The 18,285-nt window shown below is 35.1% G+C and overlaps 1 protein-coding gene and 1 non-coding gene across 3 annotated transcripts in view; one reads left to right on the top strand and one right to left on the bottom strand.

Moving 5' to 3' along the window:
• Positions 1-2,467: 2,467 nt before the first annotated feature.
• TRNAG-CCC (transfer RNA glycine (anticodon CCC)) lies at positions 2,468-2,538 on the top strand. The gene has a single exon. It is a non-coding gene; the product is annotated as a tRNA-Gly (tRNA).
• Positions 2,539-2,575: 37 nt separating this feature from the next.
• Positions 2,576-18,285, bottom strand: part of LOC149020789 (RNA cytidine acetyltransferase 1-like) — a 49,306-nt gene continuing 33,596 nt past the window's right edge. Inside the window, exons 7-9 of one of the 2 annotated variants that reach the window (XM_089148998.1) lie at positions 10,302-10,355; positions 9,597-10,009; positions 2,576-9,488 (exon numbers count right to left, since the gene is read on the bottom strand). In XM_089148998.1, the coding sequence (XP_089005124.1) occupies positions 9,911-10,009; positions 10,302-10,355 (153 nt within the window). In that variant the 3' untranslated portion in view covers positions 2,576-9,488; positions 9,597-9,910. The remainder of the gene's footprint in view (positions 9,489-9,596; positions 10,010-10,301; positions 10,356-18,285) is intronic. The other variant, XR_016172246.1, reaches the window with a different exon arrangement.

Below are 18,285 nucleotides of genomic sequence, written 5' to 3'. Positions count from 1 at the left end.
GTATTTGAAGATAAGGAAAACTTTTACCTTATTTAGAAAAAATGGAAGTAATTACATTCGAAACTCGAAAGTCCAATGATTATTGATTACCCAAAAAAATAAAAAATAAAAACTCGAAAGTCCAAACTCCAAAGAAAAGGAAAATGAACTTACCAAATTACCCTCTAGTCGGTACCACGTTAATATGTTATAAAATGATTGGCAAATTACATTTATACCCTCATATTTCTAAACAATTATGATTATATCCTGTAATTTATTTTATTAAGTTTTACCTCCCTTATATTTTTTCCTGCCTTAAATAAATTCCTTAGGATTATATGATAGGCAATATATTGTTAGAATAATAGGATTAGGACTCTTTTTGGTATCAATTGTCATTCTCAAATTATGATAATTTTTTATTATTTTAAATTGTTTGACTTTTATTATCAGTTTTATTTTTATTAAAATAATAGAAAAATCTTTAAAATTCATAATAGGCTTTTGTCCGGTGAGAATTTCATTTCTCTTCATTTATGCACAGGTTTATTTAAAATTGTATAGTTAAAATGAGGGTAGAATAGTCAATATACATTTTTTAATAACACCATACTTATTCCAATTTTCATTTGTTCACTATTATTTCTTAATAACTTTTTATTTGAAACCAAACTTATTTTTCATTCCATAATTTATTTTCAACAAAATTCATCAAAACATTTTTCATTATGGACCAATAATGAATTTTTGTACTTATTTATTTTAAATAGGCATAATAGAAAATAAGAATTGATTGTGTAATGTATTTTCAAAATTTCTAATATTATCTTTCTTTATTTCAACTCCTCAAAGAAAAAAAAAATCTTAATTAGTTTTCCAAAGAGTCTCCTAAAGAAGTCGGTTCACCCCCATCTCCTATATTAAAAGGCTCTTTGTACAACAAAAAAAAAAAGTTCATCCTAAAAATTAACTCTCAATTATATATTTTTTATTTATTTTTTTAAAACCTACATCAAGATTCATTAAAGGTAAAAAAGTCCTTTTGGGGGGACATTTAAAATAAATGTATTAGTCCTATAGGACTATTGGGGGACATTTGTGATATAATAAATTTCAGAGAGGTATAAACATAATTGTTTGAAACGCAAGAGGTAATAAATCCAACATGCAACATTAAAGCATGCAAATTCCGAGGATATCGAGCTCCTTCAATAGGATGAGACAACCTAGAACTTATTAGGATCTTGAACATGAAATCAACTTCGTCAATAATCATCAATGGGATTGTAGAGGAGACTAGGAATTTGCAAGCTCTATTTACAAGTTGTAAAAAATTTATTTGTCCATATGTGATAATAGCATAGCTTAAAATAACAATTGGCTTGAAAGGCCACATATGCATTGGATAGGACATCTTGTCCAACATTGTATATTCTATAACTATTTCAATTTAAGAAGAAAAAAGGGCATTTTATTGGAATTAATTTGATATAATTATCCATTAATTAGAAAATATGTTGGGTGAAAATTGAGATCTCATTCTTCATTATCATTTTTTACTTTTGAGACATGAATCCCTTCTGAAGCAATGCATTATAGAACTGGGGAGGACATATTTGAAATATTTAAAAAAGGAAACATAGTTTTTATCGTGTTTTCGTTGGCCACTTGCCCACTGTCTAGACAAATTTTCTTGGGTTTTCTTTTGATAGGAGAGAATTATAATCTGAGAAAAAAAATTAAGCCATTGAGTGACATTTTGCCAAAATGCTATACTTGTGAGGTGGGTTTGATTGGCTTGGCCCTATATGCAGAGATGATAAGATTAGAGCAAAAATAATGATAGATTGTTGGGGGTTGTATGGCAATAATTATGGCACACTAACTCTATGCCAGGCACAAAAATTGCTGAAATCATTTCTAAAAATAATGTATCGTTTAACAAAAATATCCTGAACTGGGTGTTTGGCACGCAATTTCTATGCCAACAAGAAAAAGCTCCAAATTAAAACTTCTTGGGCATAAAAATACTTATAGTAAAAGAAGTGGGGCATAAGAGGGAAGTTGAGAGTGAATAAAGGTATCGATGTCATTAGTCCATCTATTTTTAAAAGCCCTAAAACAACACATCTGCATCTCTCTCCACTTTGCTCTGGACCCTCTCAAGCCTTTAGCAATCGAAGATTTGCCTCTTTGCACTCTGTGGCCTTCACTCTCGCCGTCTCTCTACATTAGAAGCCGAAGCCCTCTGTGTGCAAGCAAATCTCTCTCTCTCTACAATCGAAGTTCATTTTGTATATATCATAAAAGATTTTGTGCCCATTTTGCCAAATAAACATGTCTATCTATGCTCAATCATATAATATTTCATTACTAATTTTGTGCCCAATTCAACACAAAAGCACAAAAAGTTTATTTTGTGCCGAATTGGAAAAATCGGTACAGAATCATTGCCATACATCCCTTTAATCATTCAATAAAGAAAGCGCATCTAGTGTAGTGGTATCATAGTACCCTCCCACGGTACTGACCAGGGTTGGATTCCCTGGATGCGCACTAAAAATATATCGGAACAAAATAATCACTCAATGTTCTTTTTAATGTGATTAGTTTTAGGAGTTAAAAATGTCAAAGCAATGAAAAATTACTATTTTGGCTAGTTTTGTAAACCCAAATTCAGTTTTAGCTAGTTTTGAAGTGAAACTTTGAGTGGTCACCTTTGTAAATGAAAACTTAAAACTAGCTAATCAAGTAATTTTCCCCAAAAAAAACTACTTTTAATTTTTTATACTTTTTTTGTTTAATTTTCATAATTTACTTTTTATGATCTTTGAGGTAGCAATATGCATTGATTCAACGACGGTGTTTTTTCTTCACCGACTTGTCCCTACAAAGCCATTCAAATTTGACCAGTTCACGGCCACGATCCTCTTTTTTTTTCTTTCTTCACCTCCATGGAGATGGATTCAAATTGGTTCTTGGATCTCGAACCATCGTCGTTGTTCTTGGGAGATGAATGGAGTAATCCCCATAAATGGTTTGATACATTTAATAAATCAGCTTATAAGAGAGAACAAGACCAAACCTAACAGACTTGGGATTTTTAGAGATTCAACGAGTGAATACCCTTAACTCATGTAAAGAGCCATTCTTTGATGGAATGATGACATGTTGCATCAAGTAACTTATTTTTTCTCTCAAGGGCCATAATCCCAACTTTATCGACACACCACATTTAGAAAGGTTTTCCACCATGGACCTCGTTGAATCCTTACATTGCCAGGTTCTGGCAAAATGCCTTATACCAACCGCATTGATCTAAATTCCAACATGATACATGCAATAAGTGAACTTATAAGAATAAGCTATGTCAGCAATAAATTGAAAGAACAAAACTATAATCACATTAGTCGCAAGTATGACTTACCTAGTTGCCACAATGGGATTGGAAGCTTCTTTGATATGTAATAGTCTTATCATAGTCAAAGAAAAAAAGTTCAAAGGAATACAAAAACTAAAACTACCCAAAAAATTTGAGAAGTACGTATGCGAACGATATAAATAAATATATATATATACATACATACATACATAACTTGTAGCGTAATGCAATGTTACTTTATGGGTGCCTTAGATATACCACCACAAATCACTGTAAACCATTATGATTCTAGTTGGAGCAGAACTATTGCATTCTCCCCATTAAAGTTTTGGGTATCGACATGATACATTTAATATGTTAGCTTAGGCAATAAGAGCAGACTTAACAAATTCAGATTTTTCAAGGATTCAATGAGTGATTACCCTGTACTCATCTAAAGTGTCATTCTATGACGGATTTTTCTCAGGCACAAAATCTCAGTTTTTTTCCCTTTCGATTTTTCAAACCATTTGCCATCATGTCATCTAATCGAGGGACATTATTGGCACATCATATTGGGAGAAGCATACCACCACAAAGCTCTTTAAATCCTTTCCATTGCTAGGTTGTGATAAACTATTGTATTCTTACCACATATTATATAATTTTTGCCCTGATGTACACAATAAGTGATCTTAAAGGTATGAACAACGCCACTACTGAGTAGAACAAACATACAAAGAATCACAGAAGTTATGTTTACATGCTATCTAGTTACCATTATAGGTTTGGGAGCCTCTTTGATGTGTGATTGTTCTTTCAATGAGACAACAAAAAATCCATGAAATATGAACAACTATTTCTACAACATGGAGTTTCCACGAGTTTACATGCAAACTATACAAATAAATATGTACATGCATACAACATATATTAAAGTGAGATCTAATATTATTTTTTAAACTTCATCTTCCTGTGACAATTACTGATTTCATTCTTCCGATCAACCTTATAAAAGCATTTAGGCTCATTGTTGTTTGTCATTAACGTTATAATCACCTTGACTAAACAAAAAGGCGACTAAAATGACATGCTGCATCAAGTAGCTTTTTTTTTATCAGGCACAAAATTCATTTTTTTTCCCTTCCAACTTTACACTCCATCTACCATTCATGTTAACTAATCAAGAGACTTTATTGGCACATAACATTTTAAGATTAAGTTTTCCACCACAGATCTCAATGGATCCTTATAATGCTAGGTTGTGTTAATGTCAAATTCTAACCACATATTGTCTAATTTCCCATAATTGATGCAATGCATAAGTGAGCTTATAGGAATAAACAAGGCCACTACTAAATTGAACAAACAACACTATAATCACATTAGCCTAGGTACAAGTTACACAATTGTCATGACATGTTTGAAGCCCCTTTGATAAGTGATTTATATTCCCAAAAGCCAAGGTAAAATTTTCCACAAATATAAACTATTTTTACCAAAAGAAATTTGACAATGAAATTTCCAAAAAGCCTTAAATTGCTAGGTTGTGGCAAACTATCGTATTCAAACCACATTGGTCTAATTTCAAAAAAGATGCATACGATAAGTGAGCTTATAGGAATGAACAAGGCCACTACTAAATCGTAGCAACATACCCATAATCCCAATAGTCATCGGTCCATGTTACCCAGTTGCCATGACCGGTCTAAAGCCTCTATGATAAGCAATTGTTCTATCTATCTATAATCCAAGAAAAAAAAATTCAAGAAATACAAAAACCTATTTCTATATTAGAATTTTTACAAGTATATATGAGAACTATATGAACAAATATATACATACACACATAATTTGTGGAGTGGTCCAATATTCCCACAAACACCAAATATCAATAGCCATTGATACCCACTAAACTCTCATAGTAGCACTATAACTTCCATCAATAAAAAGAATCAGTCCTAGTTTTTATTTTATTTTTATATAAATAAAAAATCACTTGTTATTTTTTAAAGAAAAATGTTATTCGGTCCAAATTTAGATCTCCAATGTTCCCTTATCAGAATATACTTGCTATTCAAAAGTAATATGCAGTAACTTGACCCTAACATTCAATCCAAGTAATACCGCCTCTAGCCCCATTTGAATCCTACTTTCCATCGACTGGCCCCAAAAATCTGGAAGAACATAGAATAGGCTGAAAAACTGAATGGCCCTATTGCCAAAGCCACATTGCCTCTTAGTGCCTGAAACGTTAGACAATCCCTTAAATCACCAAACCAAAAAATTCCCTTGTTTGGTTGTGTTTCCTAATTTCCTGGCAGCATTCGCCCAAATTTGAAGCCCTCATTCATGGCTAAATCAAAGGCAGTTTCCATGTTTGGAACCTGTAAGCTGACGATTACAATGGTGCATCTAACCATTTCACAAAGGCTTGACACACCAAAATGGTGTTTCTTTTGCATTTGGTTATAACATTTTCCCACTTGCTTAGTGAGTCAGTTTCACACTTGATGACCTAATAGTTTCTATGGAATAGACCACCTAATTTAGATATAATATCAAAGCCCAACGACAGACAATCCATTGTACAATTATATTTCCATGCATGTAATCTTACAATTATATCTTGCATCTACAACTAATGAAGTTGCAGTAAAAGAAAATAAAGCAATACAAGTAACTAATTCTTTCAAATCTTGTACATACCTGCTTCATCAACCAACAGATGACACCTCAGAGGCTGGAGAACTCCATATTATGCCAAGCTTGACAAAAATTAGGAGAAGGTAAAGCCATTTGAGCACCATCAATCTAGTTTGTTTTGTACCCAGTTTTGTGCTTCAGGAAGATAGGAATTTGTTATGAGAAATGGAGTAAGAAAGGAATAAATGTAAGGCACATCAAAACATAGATACAGATATCTTATTGCTAGATCCAACATCCATTACAACTAATTTTGCATGGGATGACAATACCATGAGAAGATGCACATATCTGAAATACAAGAGCAATTATGAGATTTCTAACAATAATATTCTTCAGTCACAAATTTGAAAATTCCAATTGTACTTCTTGTGTTGTTCATGCACGAAAACTGATAGTAAAGTGGAAATAACTTTCACTAGCTTTTCAGCATCCTAAAAATGAGTATACATCATTTTTCAGCATCATAACAAAAAAGATCAAGTGTACTTTTTGTAAGTTAGACCCTGATCATTCTTCTTCTTCCTCATCTTGACTATCTTATTATGCTAGTTAATCAATAAATATTTATCTGTAGTTACTAAACATTTATCCAATTGTGAACTAAAAGTTACCCCAACTTAAAACCGAAGGTTTTATTTGATCAATAGCCTAAAAACCATTTTAAAATAATCAATCAATGACAACAACTTGCAACTAACTAGGTTTAGCTATTCAATACATGCAAATAAGGGTACAAAGAAAGAAGCACAATGATATTAATGACAACCACACAAAAACTCACCTAAATGGTTCTGGCAAAATGAAACCCTAACCACCATTCATGTCTTTTTAAGCTCATAATTGATACAAGGCCTAAGTCAAGCACGCCTATCTTAATTGCCTCTTCAAGGATAATTCTCAGCCTGCCCAGGTCTCTCTTAATTACTTTGATCCGATTACCATCTATCTTAACATCATCAACCCTTCTAAACTTAGTTTATCTATATCCCATTTCTTGAATACCCAAACTACAAATCTAAATCATAGGCAACAATATCACTATTCATTAGAATTTCCTGAACTTTTTAAACCATACAGTGGTCACACAATGTACCGGACAACCACTCCATTTCATCAATCCAACTTCCATTATGTGTAAACATCATTACAACCTTCTTTATTTAAAATTGACCTAGATATCCAAATCACTTTGAGGCATCTCTCTCGTCATTATTCACCGTTCCCTTATCCATTTAGTGGAGCCGAAGTTACACACCATAAACTGTCTTCAATCTACTAATCGTAAATCCTCTAGATCCAAGGTTGAGCGCAGTAATTTCAAAATTAGCATCAATCCTTGCTGGTCTCATCAAACAAAACAAATGTATCAGCCAAAAACATTCAAAATCCTTGAATATTCCAGGTTAACTCATCAACAATTAGTGCAAATTGATCCTAAATAGCTGGTTTCTTAAACAAACCAGACACTATTCTTTCCAAGTTCAGATCACATATATACCACTCAAAATAGGTTGATATCATCGAGAATGCACAACACGTTAACCCAAACCTTCAATCAAAGTGAGACCCAGTAATTCCTCTTGTAGCCCCTTTTACCTAGAGTCCTAGTTTCCTTAAACTAACTCCTAAAATCTAAGAGACCTTAGAATAGAACCAATAGTCATAGTACCAAAGCCACAGTTCCTCTTCAGTAATTTCTTTGGTTTTCTTTCCTAGTTTCCTGGTGGTGCTGCAGGCCCTTGTTTTAAGCCCCATTCAAGGCTACATAAAAGGCACCTTCCTTGTTTCGAACTCACAATATAATGATTGCAATGGTGCAACTTACAAAAAGGCTTACCAACAAAAAGGGTTTCTTTTGCATTTTGTTAAAACATTTCCCACTTGTTCTTTGGATTGGTTTCTCTCTTAATGACCTATTGGTTTCAAGTGGAATAGATAAACTAATTTAGTTACATGATAAGCCCAAATTAAACAGTCCTTTGTGCAATTATATTTCCATGCATAAGCCTAAAATTATACCTTGTATCTACACATTATAAAGCTGCAATAATATAAATTAGACCAACAAGATATCCAACTATAATAATTTCAAATCTCAAATGTACTTGACTTGCCAACCTTCAAATCCATATTAGGCTAGGAACCTGGAGAAAGGTATAAAGCCCTCTGAGCACCATCAATCCTCCTCCATTTCTTTTCTAGTGTTTTTGGTGCTTTGCTGGGAACAGAAGACAGGAAACAATCATGATTAGTGTAGAAAGAAAGAATAAAGACAAGACATATAAAGAGGCTAGATACATCATTCCATCTAGTACAACTAATTTTGCATGGCTCGACATCAATTTGTTTCGAGGGGATTGTTCAAAATCTTTGTCTGGTTGAAATGATTTGAGCATCAATTATCAATGTCAATGAAAAACATCAACAAGTAATTTTTCTCTCTCTTCAATATCAATCCCTACTAAAAACAAACAAAATTTATTAACATCAAATTGCATGGATTCTATGATGAAAAGTAATATAGGGATGGTGGAACTCCTAGCCCCCCAACACAAACTACCATATCCAGGGTGGGGGGGATGTACACTAAAGAAAGGCCAACCCCACAAGCAAAATGTGTGTACAATAAGGCAACTACATATAAAAAAGCATGATAGTGTCCTTTCATATGGGGTAAATTGTTAGAATAACTATGAGACTTCTAATGATTAATTCCTTCTGTCACAAATTGGATGATGACAAATTCTAGTTGTTAAGTTGTTCATGCAAAAAAATAATGATAGAGCATAACCATTTCAATGGTACTTTTTAAATTAATGCTTATAGGAAGACGGCTAGGAAGACGATGACACATCGCTTTTCAATGTCTCAATGAAGTAATCAAGGCCTCAAGGGTACTCTTGTAGGATGGAACACACACCCCCACACCCAAAATTCTTGACCTGCAATAAAACCAACAAGTTAATGTGTATTGTTTTTATACATCCTCATAACCAAAGAAGAGTAAAGGTAGTATTTAACTATTAGAAAAGTGCAAACCCAGTGCTAAAGGCTTTCTGCAAAAGCATAGTTGCAGCATGAGGGCAATTTTCCTACACAATCTTACCCCAGCAATTTTTGAAAATGAAGCATGAGTTTATAAAATTTTAAGGCAGAACTTGCCCTTAAACCTCCACAAGTTTGAATATTGACAACTTATATTTACTTCTTCATTTGAAGAAAAAGAAATAACTAAATACAAAAATAGCTTTACCCATGCTTAGAAAAACCACCTTCAGTACTTCAAGATGGATAGAAAATATCACTACCACTGTGGCAGATGAAAGCATCAAAATCATTACATACAGGCATCTTGAGAGCAGAAAAGATTGTATCTCATATATGGTCAATGCTGTTGACAATATGACCCCTAAAATTCCAGAAGTCTTAGCTGGCCCTGCATCATCAAAGACCTCCTGAATGTTTTCAAGCAGTTCTAGATTAATATAAGAATCTACAGCAATGATAAAAATGTATTTCCTCATTCTGAATGCTAGGAACTTACTGAAAGTGTTAGGATCTGCTTTCTCAATGTTCCCATCCTTGGGTGAGTCCCTTAAAACACCCTCAGACAAAGCCAAAACAACATTTTCTAACTTCCTCTTTCTATTGACAGTATTTTCTTCAGAATTTAGAGCATCTGAAGTGGAAGCAGTCATTTTTTTTCACCATATAATGAAAGCTTTAGGTTCAAGATATATATCCTATATATCTCTCAGGGAATCACCAGCTGACTCTGAGTCTGAATTTTTATTTCCATCATTTCTCAGCCATTGTGGATGCCTTGCCTTACAACTGGCTATCCGGGATAAGTAAGTCTTACAATGCCCTGCACATGAGAAAAGGTAACCATTTTGCCAACATTTTGCCGAGTTGCTTATCTGCCACAAGCTTCAGGAGAGCATCAACAATAGACTGCTGGTCATGGGGAACAACAAGGAAACCATTGTCAAGAACCCGCAATATGTTTACTATTAGAATTTAGAGTTTCACTACAGCTTTCAGAAAAGGATCAATAATTTCTTCGCCACAACTTATCATGACCAAATGATTGCATATCCTATGGATATCAACAAGACCTCCATATTTTGTGGCAACTATAGGCAAACCATAAGTTGTAGCTTGCTTGGTGAAGGCATAAAACATTAGTTTTGATGATAAATTGGCTTGCAAGTTTAAGAGCTTGGCGAAAATTAATAGAGTTAAGCACCTCTATCAAAGCAAGTCCAAATGGCTCAATAAAAGCAGGATTGATGAAAACACCCTGCGAAAACAGATTGAAAATGACATACAAGTATACAACAACATTATCAATTTAATATTTGAAAATAGTTCGACCAACAGAAAATGATTGAGAAGGTGGGAAACACACAAATAAAAAAGTACGAACATAAAATGACAACTCAATAAAAAAAATCAATAAAGTCTAAAATATGGTGACTAATAAAGGAGATAAGAGCTTTCTACCATAATAGATGTATTAAAATTGAGTATTATATTTCACTAGACGATGAGAAGATGTAAGAGATGTGGGCTATGTTTACATCTGAATAAGCGAAAATGATGCTTAGAGGGTTACAATAACCATCAAGGAACTACGAATCTTAGATCATATATGTATAGAAAACTTGGGTCGCTGGAGTTAAAGAAGTCCTAAAACAGATGAAAAAAAACATAAAATAGGTTTAGATCGTATCCCAAAAAGGTCTGGAACGGTGTTACGTGCAAATAGTTGTAGATTATCATGGCTAGCAACATTATTAAACAATATGTCAAGCACAAGAAAAAAATTGCTGGATTAGCAGAGAAAAAACATGGTTCTAAAAATAAACTCACGTTCAAAGCTTTAGTAATTACAGCAGATTTAAACTCATGAGCCATTATTGATCCACAAAAGAATCAAAAAAGCTGATAATTTACTTTCATTTTTGTACCACACGTTAAAATCCTGCAATTACCCTAAAATCATCTGATATATTTAAAGATACATAAATAAATGGGAAGTACCTTTGTCTTTGCAGCCAAACGATAGATATGAGGAAAATTAGATTGTTTATGGTGTTTTTATGCCACTTAACTATATAGATTTGTCTGTCAATCAACTTAGGTATTGTCAAAAGAACATATGAATTCGAGCTGGACATATCATCAATAGAATCAAGTATTGCCAATTATTAATTAATGTCTACAACTGGAAAAAAAAAAGTTGCAGAACCTGTTTCAGTGATTTGAACAATCAAAAAATTCATCCATTGAAAGAGAAATTATGAATCTTAGCCAAACTAAGTTAAAGAGAAAGCATACAAGAGTAGCAAGCTCCCTAATATAGGAATCGGACTCCACTTAATCAAGTCCGGTTCATGAATACTCTTTCCATACTAAGCCTAACTGGGGAACGACATATCTAGCAATGAAAGATTGACTCCATTTGAGTTTTTAAACCTTCGTCTTTGTTATTTTTAAGTAAAGAGTAAGAAACACGGGGGGGGGGGGGGGTTGATCCAATTCAGTCAGATCCAAATCACAACAACAATAGCAAGATCATGCAAAATCCGAATCAACATTGAGCAAATACAGTTTGATCTGTAAACTATGGGGAAGAAAGAAAAAAAAAAGAACAATCAAAGTGGAGCCAAACCAACATGAAAATGATTTCCAACTCATCTTCCTACAAGGTGCTCGTATCATACTCCGAAGCTTACTACTAAGCTCAAAACTCACTGAATAATTCAAATCAGAGCAGGCACTTAAAGAAACAAAATAAACTATGAACAACAGAAAAGCAAAAACCTGCTTCTTTTGGCTCCAAAGGAAGCCACGACTTTGGATCCTCCAGACTTGGGAATTATATTTAATTCAACTTGCAATTACAGTAGTTTGAGGCTTTATTTGTAGCCTGAAACTAAGAAACAAATAGGACTAAAACAAGGAAACCTCATTAACCTCGAACTAAAGTTCTAATAATAATTAGGACATAACCACTCACATAAAAAAAGAACTCCACCAAAATTTGCTATGGAGAAATCTACTTAGGCTTCTCAGAGTAAAAATGACACCTAGTAAAAGATCAACTCAAACTAGGGGATCCCAACTCAAAAAGAAATCACACCAAGATAAGCACTCACAACACACTAATCAAACGGGAAAATAAAAATAGATCTAGAGTCCTGACGACAAACTAGAATCTAAAAGACCTAATCCTAGGATAGCACCAATCATGCAAGATTACAAAAAAACCCTAGTCAAGTATCCAAGGATTCAGAGAAGTACCCAAAAGCCCCGTGGAGCCATAGCAAATTGTTTACATTTTTTTTACTCCTTTTGAAGCGTGCATCTCCGGAAGAATGTCGCCATCATTTGATTTTAATGAATCCTCTCAAGATCTTCGTCTTGAACTCGTCCTTGAATTTTGTAGTCATGTGGGGAGGGAAACACAAGTGTTGTGGCCGGCACCATCCCAGAAAAAATAACTCACACAGTGTAGGATGCAAGAAATGAAGCCTTCAAGCTTTGTGTTTAAAGAACCCTGAGGTACGTTGAATTTGATATGTTTGTGCTAAAAGTTAGTAGAAAAGATTAAACCTATAATTTTTTAGTGGAGTGGAGGAAACATCTATTGTGCAACAGCGTGAAAAGTTAGTAGGCAGATTTCTAGCGAAGTGAGAACGAGAAGAATGTAGTCTTCGAATAGGCATGCAAGAAAAGGACAATGTGCTCGAAATCTGTTATCATGCTATCATGGGCATCTCCGGTGACGTCTCCTGCAGTGTGAATCTTCTTGCCGACGGTAGGTGGTACATACTCTAGCGCGTAGAAAGCTTACATGGTTATGCTTCCAAAGTCTTACTTTAAAATCGTTGAGGGTAGCATAACCTGTAAAAGACTTCTGAAATTGAAGAAACGCTAACTCTTATATCATCGATTCGCCTCCAAAGGAAGCCACGACTTTGGTTCCTCCAGACTTGGGAATTTTATTTAATTCAACTTGCAATTACAGTAGTTTGAGGCTTTATTTGTAGCCCTAAACTAAGAAACAAATAGGACTAAAACTAGAAAACCTCATTAACCTCGAACTAACATTCTAATACTAATTAGGACTTAACCAGTCACATAAAAAAAAAACTCCACCATAATTTGCTCTGGAGAAATCTACTTAGGCTTCTCAGAGTAAAAATGACACCTAGTTAAATACTAACTCAAACTAGGGGATCCCAACACAACAAGAAATCACACCAAAGTAAGGACTCACAAACACTAATCAAACAGGAATATAAAAATAGATCTAGAGTCCTGATGACAAACTAGAATCTAAAAGACCCAATCCTAGGACACCACCAACCATGAAAAATTACAAAAAAAAAAAAAAAAAAAAAAAAAAACCCTAGTTAGGCATCCTAGGCTTCGAAGATGTAACCATAAGCCTGTGGAGCCCTAGAAAACTCTTTGCATTTTTTTCCTCCTTCAAAGCGTTCATCATCTGAAGAATGTAGCTATCATTTGATTTTAATGAATCCTCTTGAGATCTTCGTTTTGAACTCGTCCTCGAATTTTGCAATCATGTGGGGGAGGGAAACACAAGTGTTGTAGCCGGCATGACCGCAGAAAAAAAACTCCCGTAGCATATGAATGCGACAAATGAAGACTTCAAGCTTTCTCTTTAAAGAACCGTCAAGTATGTTGAATTTGATATGCTCGTGCTCATAGTTCGTGGAAAAGATCCAACCTCGAATTTCGTAGTACAGTGGAGGAAACATCTCTTGTGCAACAATGTGAAAAGTAGTAGGCAGATTTCTGGCAAAGTTAGAATGTGAAGAACGTAATCTTTGGATACGCAGGCAAGACAAAGACAATGTGCTCGAAATCTATCATTAAGCTATCATGTGCGTCTCTGGTGCCATCTCCTGCCGTGTGAATCTTCCTACAGACGGTAGGTGGTACATACTCTAGCGCGTTGAGAGTTTGGGGTAACGCTATCAAAGAGTTACTTACCTCGCAACTAATCTGGGATAGGGTTTGGATGATCTCCGCTTGCTTTGAGATGGTTCAGGGCAGCTGCCCTTGTACAAGACAACTGAAATTGAAGAACGCGGACTCTTAAATCATCTATTCTAAAACAAAGTTTATTCAATTCAACATGTAATTACAGCAGTTAGAGGCATTATTCGTAGCCTTAAACTGAGAAACAAAGAGGACTAAACCTAAGAAGCCTCATTAACTTCAAACTAACAATCTATTAATAATTAGGACTTAGCTTAACCACTCACATAAAAAAAGAACTCCACCATAATTTACTCTCGAGAAATCTGCTTAGGCTTCTCAAAGTAAAAATGACACCTAGTTAAACATCAACTCAAACTAGGGGATCCAAACACAACAAGAGATCCCACCTTAATAACGACTCGGCAATAAATCACACCCCACTGACAAACGAGAAAATAAAAATGATATAGAGTCCCAACAACGAACTAGAATCTATAGGACCAAAACCTAGGACACCACTAATCATGCAAGATTACAAAAACACCCTAGTCAAGGATCCAAGGATTCAGAGAAGTACCAAAAAGCCTCGTGGAGCTATAGCAAACTGTTTACATTATTTGCCACCTTTTTGAAGCGTGCATCTCCTGAAGAATGTCGCTATCATTTGATTTTGATGAATCCTATCTTTGTTTTGAACTCGTCCTCGAATTTTGTAGTCATGTGGGGAGGGAAACACAAGTGTTGTGGCTGGCACGATCCAAGAAAAAATAACTCCCATAGTGTAGGAAGCAAGAAGTGAAACTTTCAAGCTTTTTCTTCAAGGAACCTTGAGGTATGTTGAATTTGATATCATCGAGCTAAAAGTTAGTAGAAAAGATTAAACCTAGAATTTATTAGTGGAGTGCAGGAAACATCTATTGTGAAACAGCGTGAAAAGTTAGTACGCAGATTTATGGCGAAGTGAGCACAAGAAGAATGTAGTCTTTGAATAAGCATGCAAGAAAAGGACAATGTGCTCGAAATCTGTCATCATGCTATCATGGCGCGCGCCTCTGGGGCATCTCTCGCTGCATGAATCTTCACGCCGACGGTAGGTGGTACATACTCTAGCGCGTAGAAAGCTTACAGGGTAATGCTTCCAAAGTCTTACTTTAAAATCGTTGAGGGCAGCTGCTCCGGTAAAAGACTTCTGAAATTGAAGAAACGCTAACTCTTATATCATCGATTCGCCTCCAAAGGAAGCCACGACTTTGGTTCCTCCGGGACTTGGGAATTTTATTTTATTCAACTTGCAATTACGGTAGTTTTGAGGCTTTATTTGTAGCCTTAAATTAAGAAACAAATAGGTCTAAAACTATGAAACCACATCAACCTTAAACTAACATTCTAATAATAATTAGGACTTAACCACTCACATAAAAAAAGAACCCCACCATAATGTGCTCCGAAGAAATCTCCAAAGGCTTCTCAAAGTAAAAATGACACCTAGTAAAAGATCAACTCAAACTAGGGGATCCCAACACAACAAGAAATCACACCAAAATAAGGACTCACAACACACTAAACAAATGGGAAAATAAAAAATAGATCTAGAGTCCTGACGAAGAACTAGAATCTAAAAGACCCAATCCTAGAACACCACCAATCATGCAAGATTACAAAAAAACCCTAGTCAAGGATCCAAGGATTCAGAAAAGTACCCAAAAGCCCCATGGAGCCATAGCAAAAAGTTTACATTTTTTTACTCCTTTTTAAGCGTGCTTCTCCTAAAGAATGTCGCTATCATTTGATTTTGATGAATCCTCTCGAGATCTTCGTTTTGAACTCGTCCTCGAATTTTGTAGTCATGTGGGGAGGGAAACACAAGTGTTGTGGCTGGCACGATCCAAGAAAAAATAACTCCCGTAGTGTAGGAAGCAAGAAGTGAAACTTTCAAGCTTTCTCTTCAAGGAACCTTGAGGTATGTTGAATTTGATATCATCGAGCTAAAAGTTAGTAGAAAAGATTAAACCTAGAATTTATTAGTGGAGTGCAGGAAACATCTATCGTGCAACAGCGTGAAAAGTTAGTACCCAGATTCCTGGCGAAGTGAGAACGAGAAGAATGCAGTCTTTGAATAAGCATGCAAGAAAAGGACAATGTGCTCGAAATCTGTCATCATGCTATTATGGGAGTCTCCGATGCCATCTCTTGCCGTTTGAATCTTCCCTGGCGACGGTAGGCGGTACATACTCTAGCGCGTAGAAAGCTTACAAGGTAATGCTTCCAAAGTCTTACTTTAAAATCGTTGAGGGTAGCATCTCCCGTAAAAGACTTCTAAAATTGAAGAAATGCTAACTCTTAAATCATCGATTCGCCTCCAAAGGAAGCCATGACTTTGGTTCCTCCAGACTTAGGAATTTTATTTTATTCAACTTGCAATTACAGTAGTTTGAGGCTTTATTTGTAGCCTTAAACTAAGAAACAAATAGTGCTAAATCTATGAAACCTCATTAACCTCGAACTAACATTCTAATAATAATTAGGACTTAACCACTCACATAAAAAAAAGAACTCCACCATAATTTGCTCTGGAGAAATCTACTAAGGCTTCTCAGAGTAAAAATGACACCTAGTAAAAGATCAACTCAAACTAGGGGATCCCAACACAACAAGAAATCACACCAAAATAAGGACTCACAACACACTAAACAAATGGGAAAATAAAAAATAGATCTAGAGTCCTGACGACGAACTAGAATCTAAAAGACCCAATCCTAGAACATCACCAATCATGCAAGATTACAAAAAAACCTAGTCAAGGATCCAAGGATTCAAAAAAGTACCCAAAAGCCCCATGGAGCCATAGCAAAAAGTTTACATTTTTTTACTGCTTTTTTAAGCGTGCTTCTCCTGAAGAATGTCGCTATCATTTGATTTTGATGAATCCTATCTTTGTTTTGAACTCGTCCTCGAATTTTGTAGTCATGTGGGGAGGGAAACACAAGTGTTGTGGCTGGCACGATCCAAGAAAAAATAACTCCCATAGTGTAGGAAGCAAGAAGTGAAACTTTCAAGCTTTTTCTTCAAGGAACCTTGAGGTATGCTGAATTTGATATCATCGAGCTAAAAGTTAGTAGAAAAGATTAAACCTAGAATTTATTAGTGGAGTGCAGGAAACATCTATTGTGAAACAGCGTGAAAAGTTAGTACGCAGATTTATGGCGAAGTGAGAACAAGAAGAATGTAGTCTTTGAATAAGCATGCAAGAAAAGGACAATGTGCTCGAAATCTGTCATCATGCTATCATGGGCGTCTCTAGTGCCATCTCCTGCTGCATGAATCTTACTGCCGACGGTAGGTGGTACATACTCTAGCGCGTAGAAAGCTTACAGGGTAATGCTTCCAAAGTCTTACTTTAAAATCGTTGAGGGCAGCTGCTCCGGTAAAAGACTTCTGAAATTGAAGAGACGCTAACTCTTATATCATCGATTCGCCTCCAAAGGAAGCCACGACTTTGGTTCCTCCAGACTTGGGAATTTTATTTTATTCAACTTGCAATTACAGTAGTTTTGAGGCTTTATTTGTAGCCTTAAATTAAGAAACAAATAGGTCTAAAACTATGAAACCACATCAACCTTAAACTAACATTCTAATAATAATTAGGACTTAACCACTCACATAAAAAAAGAACCCCACCATAATGTGCTCTGAAGAAATCTCCAAAGGCTTCTCAAAGTAAAAATGACACCTAGTAAAAGATCAACTCAAACTAGGGGATCCCAACACAACAAGAAATCACACCAAAATAAGGACTCACAACACACTAAACAAATGGGAAAATAAAAAATAGATCTAGAGTCCTGACGAAGAACTAGAATCTAAAAGACCCAATCCTAGAACACCACCAATCATGCAAGATTACAAAAAAACCCTAGTCAAGGATCCAAGGATTCAGAAAAGTACCCAAAAGCCCCATGGAGCCATAGCAAAAAGTTTACATTTTTTTACTCCTTTTTTAAGCGTGCTTCTCCTAAAGAATGTCGCTATCATTTGATTTTGATGAATCCTCTCGAGATCTTCGTTTTGAACTCGTCCTCGAATTTTGTAGTCATGTGGGGAGGGAAACACAAGTGTTGTGGCTGGCACGATCCAAGAAAAAATAACTCCCGTAGTGTAGGAAGCAAGAAGTGAAACTTTCAAGCTTTCTCTTCAAGGAACCTTGAGGTATGTTG

Source organism: Hakea prostrata, chromosome 3, assembly GCF_041222555.1.
Source record: "Hakea prostrata isolate BN-2017 chromosome 3, UWA_Hpros_2, whole genome shotgun sequence".
In the NCBI taxonomy this organism is placed as follows: Eukaryota; Viridiplantae; Streptophyta; class Magnoliopsida; order Proteales; family Proteaceae; genus Hakea; species Hakea prostrata.
This window is presented reverse-complemented; position numbering and strand designations above follow the sequence as displayed.